We start from the raw sequence: 11,234 nt of genomic DNA on the forward strand, positions 1-11,234 counted from the left end.
AGCTTCAGACTTGCAACCAGGACATCATCTGATTCGCACAGACAATACCACAGTCATGTGGTATATAAACAAGCAGGGAGGCTCTCACTCATACCCCCTTTGCAGACTAGCCATGAGTTTATGGGACACAGCTCTAAATCTGAATCTGCATCTTCAAGCTCCATTCATTCCAGGAAAATAGAATCTCTTAGACAGCCTAAGCAGAAATCTTTTGGATCCTCACGAATGGATGCTAGACCCCAACTTATTCAGCAGGATTATGACAGTTTGGGGTTGTCCTCGGATAGATCTGTTTGCATCCCATCTCAATCATCAGCTGCCTCTCTCTTGCACCAGGTCCTTCCACAAAACAGCTTGGAAAGTGGATGCCCTGTCTTTCAGCTGGAGGAATCTTTCGGGATACGCTTTCCCTCCTCTTCCTCTTCCTCTTCTGCCTTGGGTACTACTGAAAATAAAACAGGACAAGCCCAGGATTATCATTTTGATAGCTCCAAATTGGCCTCTACAGTTTTGGTATCCAACTTTAAGACACCTGTTCTTGGAGCCTCCATGGATTCTGCCTCTGTTTCCTTCTCTTCTGTCCCAACACCAGGGTCAGATGCTACACACTCAAATCAAGACTCTTTGCCTGGCAGCTTGGCTCTACAAGGCCCTTTGATTCCTTCTGCTTTACCCAAACAAGTTTTGGATGTTCTCTTAGAAGCTAGGCGCCCTAGCACTAGAATACCTTATGCTTCTAAATGGAAAAGATTTTGTATTTGAATGCGGGATCGAGGTTCTGATCCTCTTACCTGACATTCTTCCATTTTACTTTACCTTTCTGACTTTCTGCTTAAGGGCCTCTCCTTTTCTTCCATTAAAATCCATGCTTCTGCTATCTCAGCTCATTACAACACTGATTCCCCCCCCCCCCATTTTCTCTCACCAGCTGGTGAGACGATTCTTGAGAGGGGCGAAGAATTTAAGACCTCCTAGAACTCCTCCTGTTCCTGCTTGGGATCTTAATTATGTTTTGGAAAAACTTATTTTAACTCCCTTTGAGCCTGCTGCTGCTTCGGACATAAAGTTCTTATCCTGGAAGACAGCTATTTTATTAGCTTTGACTTCTGCCAGAAGGGTGTCAGAGTTGCAAGCTCTCATGGCTGTGGAACCATACCTTATTTTCCACCAAGACAGAGTTGCCTTGAGGACCAATCCTACATTTATGCCTAAGGTGATTTCTAAAGTGGCTTTAAATCAGACTATACACCTTCCTACTTTCTTTCCAAATCCTCAAAACAAAGGGAAAGGATTTTGCATTCATTGGACGTACACAGACAGCTACGGTTCTACCTGGACAGAACTAAAGATTTCAGAAAATCTGATCAGTTGCTTATCTCTTATGCCTCCAGTTCTCTAGGCAAGGCTATCTCTAAACTGTTTCCAAATGGATTGCCCATGGGATAAAGTTTTGTTACTCTCACTTTGGGAAGCAGATTCCTGGTACTGTTAGAAGTCATTCTACTAGAGCAGCTGCCACTTCAGCAGCTTTTCTCAGAGGAGTTCCTACCAAGGACATTTTGGAAGCTGCCACTTGGAGTTCAGTGCATACTTTTTCTAAGCACTATAATCTCCCTTTGTATTCTAAGTCTAGGGCAGGTTTTTCCTCTGCTGTTTTGCAGGGCCTTCTGGCTGCCCCTTCTTCTACATAACCTCCTCCCTCATCACAGCTTTAGGATTCCACCCTACAGTTATGACTGCAACAGTGAAACACGAAGAACATAGTACAGTTGTGTACACCTACCATAAATGTAGATGTTCGAGTGTCTTCACTGTTGCAGTCGGTGTGTCCCTCCCACCTATCCCCTCTTATCTTCCTCTTCTGTTGTGGTGTATTTGTGTTTCCTTTTTGGACACCTTTTTTTGGTTATTTTGGGGGACTTCTGACATCTGGGGCAAGAAATACTGGAGAAGATGGCGTCTGCTGTCAGCTTTATACCTCTGCGTTCTGACGTCAGGGTACTTGCTGGTACAGCCGACGCCGGACCCAGACTTTGGGATTCTGGCCGACCTCGGGCTGCCTGCCGGCAGGAACACCCTACAGTTATGACTGCAACAGTGAAGACACTCTAACATCTGCATTTATGGTAGGTGTACACAACTGTACTTTGGAGTTGAAGGCATTCATTTATTTTGTTTCTTCTACTGTGTTCCCCAGTGGTAAGGTGTAACCCTGGTTTCCAACTATTTTCATGTATATGGGTATGTACAAGATCTCCTTGAGCCAAAAGAAAAAGATCCAGGTTCCATCTTCTTAAAATCAACCACAGAATTTCGCTTAACAGCTTTTTCACTGTGTTGATTGTGGTAGGAAAGTTTTTATTCTGAAACGACAAAACCTATAAGGAAGTTTATCAACTCTTTCTCAATTGAAAGTCTAGCAGGAAAGCATAGTTTTGTTTGGCTTTCTAGAGCTGTTTCCTTGTGTAAAGATCTAGTGATCTCTTGCATCTTTTTTCATTAAAGATGTTGCGGTCTTGGCAGCATTCTTTGAGAGGGCATCATTAGAGATTTGTGTAGCAGGCATGTTAGTCAATGTCCACACCTTCAGGCAGCACTTGAAGATTACCTATTCACCTAAGGGTAGAAAAGGGTTTGTTGGGACCGGATGCTTGATGGGTCCTCCACCCTCTTGTAGGTATGTGGCTTGCTGCTTTAACCAAAGGTTATACTTTGATAAACCAGGCATGGTTGAATGATATATTAGTTACATGACATAATGGCTATAATGCTAAAACATGAATTTGTGTTTTTTTTATTTTTTTTATTAGGATCCCTCCTGCCTCTGTCTATATATTTTCAGGTATTTTTGGGGTAATTACTGGAGTTGTATCCATTTTTTGCAGTATGCGCTGTGATCGACTATTATTCTGGGTTCACCTCATTCCTTACCATCATGGTGCCTGAAATTGTTGGACATCTTGACTGTCACTCTTAAAGCTTTGCATGTCCAGGAGCTGGTCACAATTTTTTTTTCTGCTACCGCCCCCCCCCCCTTCTCTTGATCAGCTTGCTCACTACTGCTTCTTTTCTTACTTCGTAAAAAAAGGATTATGTCCTTCAGTTTACACACACAGCTAGACTTTTTTCTCTGCTCAGAGAATCCTCCTTCCTGGAACAACAATGTTCTTTTGTGGAAGTCCATATGAGAGTGTCAGACCTCTGAAGAAGGGCTGAGAAAGCTGCGTCCTGAGTTGGGGGAGGTAGAAGTTGTTCTAGAAGTGATATCAGTGGATGCTCTGTGGCATGGATCTGAGACCAGCTTCTTTCTAAGTGGGAGTGTCCGTTAGTGGGAATTCACTCCAGAATATAGTAATAGCAGAGCCAGAGTCCAGTTCTCTTCTTTGGAAGTCAGGATGAGAGTAAATTTCCTTCAAGCTGACTGTCCACTTGGTGCTTAAGTCCTTATGTCCAAACTTTGTGTTTCATTAACCTCATCTACAAGGTTTATTTCATCTTTTTAATGAAAGTAGGGAAAGACACTTCAGGTAGGTATTGACAGTGGCAGCATTATTTGTGAATCATAAACATACCCCTTGATGCATATGGTTTGCCCATTACCCTACTTTATGGATAAACTGCAGAGTTTATCTGACTATTATTTTGTTCTATGCCTTGTATCTGTTCTGGCCAGGTCTCCCCATCCCTTTTCTGGTTAGCTATTTAACTAGCACTAGCTTTGCATCATGCGTTGTTTCATAGTTTATTATTAATTTCAGGCATTTTACGGCTCTTCTATATGTAAAAGTCACCTTTTTATTGCAGTTTACGGACACTTCTTAAATTTGGACTTGTCACTGGGTTGTGTGTGTTCGCATATGTAAATAAGTGATGTGATGTACAAGAAAAGATTTAACACTTTTAGAGGTTCTTTCTTGTTGTGGTGCAGTTCTATTTATTGCATGTTATGTAAGTAGGTATTTTGTATTTGAAGGGATGTTTACTGGCTGAATCACCCAGTAGCAAAACTGTGTGCATTACTAGCCATTTGCTGTTTGTTTGGTCAGATGAATAGATACCTCACTCTCTCTTGTATTACTCTTTCAAGGTTGGAGAAATCTTCTCTGCAGCAGGGGCTGCATTTATGAAGCTGGGGGAGCTGACAATGCAGCTGCATCCTGTTGCCGATTCTTCACCAGCAGGGTACGTATTACTGATGGTGTGGCATTACCATTCCCATTTTATTTTGCTGAATCAATGCATTGCATGTCAAGGCACTTGGGGTTCAGCGGGGTAATATAGGAGAGTGTGGCTAAAACCAACTGCTCATAAATTTGTAGAATAGGCAAGTACCAGTAATTGCTTTGCCTGTTCTGTTCATTCTTGAATTTTGCCTCTTATTTTGCAGCCTTGTCAAGGTTTTAAATACTTCTAGAAAAATGATTGAGACTGCTTCAAGATTGCCCCCAACATTGTCTGTGCATGTAGTTACAGAAGAGTTTAATGCTCACTTCTGTGTGAAGTGACAGGCTGGTTCCATGGGACAGATCTGATAAGGTAGAACTGCCACAATCATGCTTGGGGTCCATGTGGTTGTCTGCAGGCCAGAATGTTCCAGAAGGATGACATGGTTTTCATAGTTTGGATTTAAAGATTGACATCTGCCACACTTTTGTTTCTGAAAGTTGCATTATCAGCAGTGCGGCTTCTGGTTTGTAGAAGAGTACCACTTCATGTTGTGGGTGTGCAGGGACAACGCAAGGCTAATGGTCACAAACGGTTTGTGTTGTGTACTGTAACTTGGCCAAGAAAGCATGATAACTGATGTTTTAATATGGGCCTTGATGGTTATGTGGACTGAAGGAATCCTACACAATCTAGGTTATATTGCTTAACATTTGTCTTTCATTTAATGGAATGATGTTAGTTAAATGTGGAACTTTTATGCACTTGTTGAAGGGGGTGTAATGTGTAGGAATTAACTTGGCAACCTAAAGTGCAAAAATAAAAAAAATAGAATAGGATGTTTAATGTTTTGATGCAACAATATCTGTTTCATTGCAAACCACAGAAATGTTTGGAAGGAAATGTAAATCCTGTAGAGGATTAACCCTTCTATGATGATTGTGATCAGGGTAGGGGAGAATCGTTTTTGCTTTAGGTTATAGGGTCTAGAAAAAAGATTCAGTCCAACAATTATTTGGTAGCTTAATGATAGGATGTCTTGTGTGGCTGTGTCTTGTTTATTAAGTAGTAATGGGTTATTTGCCCGGAACTGACTGATGTTCTTCATGTTTCACTGTTGCAGTCATCACACTTGGGTTGTCTGCCTGCAGGTAGCCCTTAGTCGGCCCGAATACCAAAGACTTAGTATTTTCAATTGCTATCGTTCCAGGACTGACATCAGGTGTATAAAAACAGGCAGCAGACGCCATTACATCAGTCTTTCTTGCCGAGGAGCCCGACGCAGAAACAGCATGAGTGCTGGTTGGCCGCTACCCGAGTTTTTCCCTAACTGAATCATTCTGAAGTCTTCTAAAGCTAAGTAGCCCATTGGGGATCCTTTTTTCTTGCTCTAACCAATGTCAGAAAAAGTTGACCATTGTCTTGCCTGTGGAATGCAAATACCACACCGAGATTTCCATTACTGCGTCACCTGTTTAGGCCCAGACCATGACATACCTCGCTGTCGGTTTTGTGCTTTGTTCAGCGTCCAAACTATTGTTTGTCCGGCCCTTATTGTTGCTAAATACTTTCGCTCTCGATCTCAGTATTCCGAAATGGCTTCAGTAAGCCATCGGACTACCGGTCTTCCAAAAAAAGTAAGGATAAAGACAGACAGACTGCACAGTTCCAGAACTGCAGATGACTTTTCCTTTAAGCTAGTCGCCAGTTCGGTACTCAGTGGCACTTTCGCAGCCCCAGATGCCCACTTCGATGGATTCGCAGGCAGGTACCAAGCCCCGTTCACAGTCTTGTATGCCGAGAGACACTTCTTTGACTACGGAACCTGCGGATGTCTCTACCTTGGATGGGTCCAGAGCTGCTGTGCAGGCACTGGCTTCTGAGCAAGTTCTTTGCACTACTGATATTCGACACAGACTACTTCCTTCGTCTTCAGTTCTGTCTAAAACTGCAGAGTTTCCACGGCCAAGAGTATGAGCTACACCTAAAAAACCGAAGACCCAAACTCAAGCACCTGCTTCCTTGTTACAACATCAAATGCTTAAAATGGCAGAAGACCTGATTATGCTGATTAGGTCAAGCCAGCCTTCTCCTGTTAAGAGAAAGAGACCTGTCCCCAGCAGATTTAACCAACCAGGAGTCCGACTATGAAGTTTCTGAATATGAAGATATGTCTTTATCTACTTATGAGTATTCAGATGCAGAGGAATCCATTCCCTCTGCCTCCCCTCCAGAGGATTTTTCTTTTGGTGAAACCCTACATACTTTAAGAGAGCATTTCCACTGGGAATGCCAAGACTATCCTCAGTCCAAAAAGAGACTCAGAGAATTTCTAGATTTGCCACAACATAGACCTTTACAATACCTCCACTTCTGGATGTTGTGGATGATGGCTTTATGGAATCCAGCCTAACCCCTGATACTTTACTCCCTGCTCCAAGGAAACCAGATAGGTACTACAGAGTCCCTGACTCTCTCAAATTCCTTTTCAAAAATTGTACTGCTGACCTAGAGGTCATTTCCCAGGGGCCTAAAGGTATAAAAGCAACTACAGCTAATAAACCGACCCCTTTGGACAGTGATTCCTGAGCTTTAGACTGGGTAAAAAAGTATACACCCCTGCAACTCTCGCTATAAGGGCATTGAATTGCCAGTTTCACATGCTGAAATACCAGCAAGATATTATGGAACTTATTGAGCAAAAATTGGCTACCTTTTACAGACTGTGCAGAAAATAAAGAATTACAAGAGATTATGCATTCTGCAAGCCAAGTCGGCAAGCATACTTTGCAATGTGGCTGTGATGCCCTAGAAGCATCTTGCAGGGCAGCAGTCCCTGGTTCTGTACTGAGAGGGCACTCTTGGCTTAACTCATTCACTCCGGAGCAGCTCTTTAGAGTGTGCACCTTTAACCCCTAGTGGGCGTGGCTTAAGCCTTTAAAAACTAAGTTATCACCTTAGAGTTCTACAAAACTCTCATTGAAAGAGGTCAAATATCAATAGAGTTGTGTTTGCCATCACATATGGCTCAAGACAAAATATCCTGGTACCTTGCAAGTAACATGGTTTTGGAATTATTAATGCAAATATGAACAATCCGGAGCGGACCTTGCCACACCATGTCAAATCAAAATTACTAGACTCCCCTTTGAACAAGGACAGTCTTGTTTGGCACCAAAGCAGAAGAGGTTCCAAAAAAGATGGAAGAAAAAGGCTAAATCTATGCAGACAGTGAAGGATTTCTTGCAACTGCAGCCTCCTAGATTCAGTAGGCATCGCCCCTCGAAACATTGGTCCTTTCCAGCCACCTCAAGGCCATCTCAAACTAGACCCGGGGAAACCGACCCCCCCCCCCCCCAGACTACAGTCTCGGGGTATGCAGAGATCTAAACAAGTGCCTCCACTTCACAAACTGGGAGTACCAAGCCACCCCCTTATGGAAAGAATTCACAATGACTTCTCTTCCACTACCCGCCTCTCCCCACCTGCTTGTGCCCCTGAGAGGAAAACTTGCCCATCATGCAAAAAACTAGACCTCCATCACCAAAGACCGATGGGTCCTTTAACATTGTATCCCAGGGGTACAGATTTTACTTCCACTCACTGCCCAACCCCGAAAGGGTTCCCAGACCTTCCTCCAAACCAGTGGGCAGAGGCACAAAACCAAGTTAATCTCTGCTCCCCATAGGGGCAATTCAACCTGTTCCTGCAAAACAGGTCAAGGGTTCTATTCCAGAATTTTCCTGATGCCCAGAAAAGAGGGCGCCCAGAAAAGGGGGCACTTGGCACCCAATCTTAGATATTTCCACTCTAAACACCTTCGTGGTGGAACCAAAATTCAGAATACTCGCCCTTCAGCAGCTTCTTCCTATTCTGTCCAAAGATGCCTGGTTAGCCACCCTAGACCTAAAAGAAGCCTGTCTGCACTTCCCTATCAGGGACCCATGCAGGAAATGCTTGTGTTTCAGGGCTGGATCTATGCATTATCAGTTTTCTGCACTTCCCTTTGGCTTGTCCACAGCTCCCAGAGTATTCACAAAATGCCTGGATCTAGCCATTGCATATTGCAGACGGAGAAAAATTCAAATTTACCTGTACTTGGACGATTGCCTGATTCAGGCAGACAGTCGGGAACAGCTGTTGTAGCACCTAACATTTGTGAAGAACCTTCTAATCTCCCTGGGGTACACTATCAACAAAAATAAATCAAAACTAGTCCCCAGTCAAAAGATTGTATTCCTGGGAGCAAGTTTGGACACAGTATCCCAGATGGCATTCCTTACTCCAGAAAAACAAGCCTGACAGGCTACTTTGCTCAAATGGCCACCAGAATTCAGTTATCTGCAAGGGAAATCCTGCAGGCTCTAGGGTTCATGGCCTCTTGCATCCTACTAATTCCATATCCCAGACTGCATACGAGGAAACTTCAATGGAAGTCTTTGGTGCCAACATTCTCAGGACCTGGAAACCGTAATACCTATCATACCTTGTTTAAGGACAGAGTTTCTTTGGTGGGCAGCAGCATGCAACCACAACAAGTGACTTCCCTTTACTCAACCCCACACTGCCCAGACCCTAACCACAGACGCATCAGACTATGCCTGGGGGGGGCACACCTGGATGACAAGTGCGTTCAGGGCCACGGGAGCCCAAGTCAGACTCATCTACACATCAACCAAAAGGAGATGCCAGCTGTTCGGCACGCTCTTGACAGCTTTCAGGTCCCTACTCTCACCAGGAGCCCTGCTAATAAATAAATAAACACCACCACAGTTAAGTGGTACATCAACAAGCAGGGGGCATCCCACTCTTACCCACTCTGCAGGCTAGCCATGGCCCTTTGGAACATGGCCTTGGACATGCAGAATAATCTGCAAGCACACTTCCTGCCAGGCAGGCAGAAACTTTCTGGCTGACGACTTAAGCAGAAATCTCCTAGACCCACATGAGTGGCAGACACCAGCACCTTCAGTATTCTAACCAAGAACTGGGGGACCCCAGAGGTGGACCTCTTTGCCTCCCCCTGCAGTCACCCGCTCAGCAAATTCTGCACCAGGACACCTCGCAGCACGGCCTGGAAAAGTGTATGCCCTATCCTTCCAGTGGGAAAACCTCTCAGTCTATGCATTCCCCCATCTGCCTCTTCTCTCAGTAATATTGCTCAAGATAAGACAGGACAGACAAATGACAATCCTGATTGCCTCGGACTGGCCACACCACTGGTATCCACTACTGTGCAGTTTGTCACCGGTGCCACCCTGGCACTTACCCCAGATCCCAACCCTCCTCCCTCAGCAGGGGGGACTGATCTTGCACTCGCAACTGCAAACCATGAATTCTGCAGCCTGGCTTATCCCTTAAATTCTCCCCCAGTGACCAGCCTAAGAAAGCAGGTGCTAGACATCATTCTTGAAGCCAAAAGACCCAGTACAAGGAAATCCTATGCTGGTAAGTGGAAAAGGTATTGTTCCTAGACTCTCTCTAAAGGAGAGGACAGCACTGCCATCCTCACCTCTAATCCTGGATTACCTAGCAGACCACCTCTACAGAGGCCTATCCTTCTCCATTAAGATCCATGCCTCTGCCATCTTGGCTCATTACAACAATGAACCTATCTCTCTTCTCTCACCCTCTTATCAAACCGTTCCTGAGAGGGGCAAACAACTTAAGGCCACCAAGGAGAGCACCCACCCCTGCTTGGGACCTTAACTTTGTACTGGAAAAGCTCATGCTTACCCCCCTTTTAGCCTGCAGCATCAGCAGAATTAAAATTCCTCTCTCGAAAAACAGCCTTGCTTCTGGCCATCACGTCAGCTAGAAGAGTGTCTGAGCTACAAACACTTATGGCTGTGGAACCCTTCATTAATTTCCATGCTGACAGGGTTTCCCTCAGGACTAACTTTTCCTTTATGCCTAAAGTGGTGTTCAGTGTGGCACTCAACCAATCTATCCATTTGCCAACCTTCTTCCCTAATCCTCAAAATAAAGGGGAAAGGATCCTGCACTCCTTGGACGTGCACAGACAGCTCAGATTCTACCTTGATAGGACTAAGCCCTACAGGAAATCTGACCAGTTACAAGTCAGCTTTGCACCAGGGGCATAGGTCAAGGCCACTTCAAAACCATTTTGAAATGAATAGCGCACTGCTTCCATTTCTGCTACAAGCGCTGTGGGAAACCCAACTCCACTGGGTCAGAACACATTTCATTAGGGCAACTTTTACCTCTACAGCATTCCTCAGGGGAGTCCCTACTAGGGACATCCTGGAAGCTGCTACCTGGAGCTCTGTACACACTTTCAAACATTACCACCTGCCTATCTCTTCCAAATCCAAGGTGGGTTTTGCAACAGCAGTCCTACAAGGCATACTAGCCAGCCCAAACACTTTTGACTGCCCTCCACCCTTTCTTCATCTTTGGGAATCAACCCAAGTGTGATGACTGCAACAGTGAAACACTAAGAACATAGTATGGATGTTCATCGTGCATACAGCTGCAGTAATCACAGATGGGTTCTCTGCCGTGAGGTGGGTCCTCGGTGGTTCTCTGCCATCAGGCGGGTCCTCGGTCGGCCGAATTCCAATGTCTTGGTCCGGCGTCGGTTGTCGTCGCTCTCTTCCCTGACGTCAGTGCGACAGAGGTATACAAGACACAGCTGACGCCATATTCTTCAGTCTTTTTTGCCGCGTGGTGCCCGAAGCAGAAGCAGTGCGCAAGTGCCGGTCGGCCAGCTCCTGAATTTGCGAAAAATTGGAAACCGAAGTCTTCATTAAAGCTAAGTACCCCGTTGGGGAAATTTTTCTTGCCTCAGACAGATGTCAGAAAAAGTTAACAATTGTATTTCTTGTGGGAAGCTGATGAAGTCTTACTATTGAAGTGGACGAAAACGCATTGTCCTGTTAAAGCGTTTATCAGTGGTTTTTCGTGGATATTTTACTGAAGATTTGAATAAAGTGCAGTTTCTTGCTGGTGCGCAGTTTCCATTCTTTGTAATCTTGTGGGAAGCAAATACCGCATAAGGATTTCCATTCCCTCTGCATACCTTGTTTAGGCCCAGACCACGATGTCTC

At 44.7% G+C, this 11,234-nt stretch overlaps 1 protein-coding gene across 4 annotated transcripts in view; it reads left to right on the top strand.

The window, feature by feature from the left end:
• Positions 1-11,234, top strand: part of CCHR7.PART0H17orf49 (chromosome chr7.part0 C17orf49 homolog) — a 623,656-nt gene that overhangs the window by 48,208 nt on the left and 564,214 nt on the right. For all 4 annotated transcript variants that reach the window (XM_044077154.1, XM_044077152.1, XM_044077153.1 and 1 more), the window contains exon 2: positions 4,088-4,182. In XM_044077154.1, coding sequence (XP_043933089.1) covers positions 4,088-4,182 — 95 coding nt within the window. The remainder of the gene's footprint in view (positions 1-4,087; positions 4,183-11,234) is intronic.

The sequence above is a fragment of the Protopterus annectens genome, chromosome 7.part0 (genome assembly GCF_019279795.1).
Source record: "Protopterus annectens isolate FY-2018-M chromosome 7.part0, PAN1.0, whole genome shotgun sequence".
Lineage (NCBI taxonomy): Eukaryota > Metazoa > Chordata > Ceratodontiformes > Protopteridae > Protopterus > Protopterus annectens.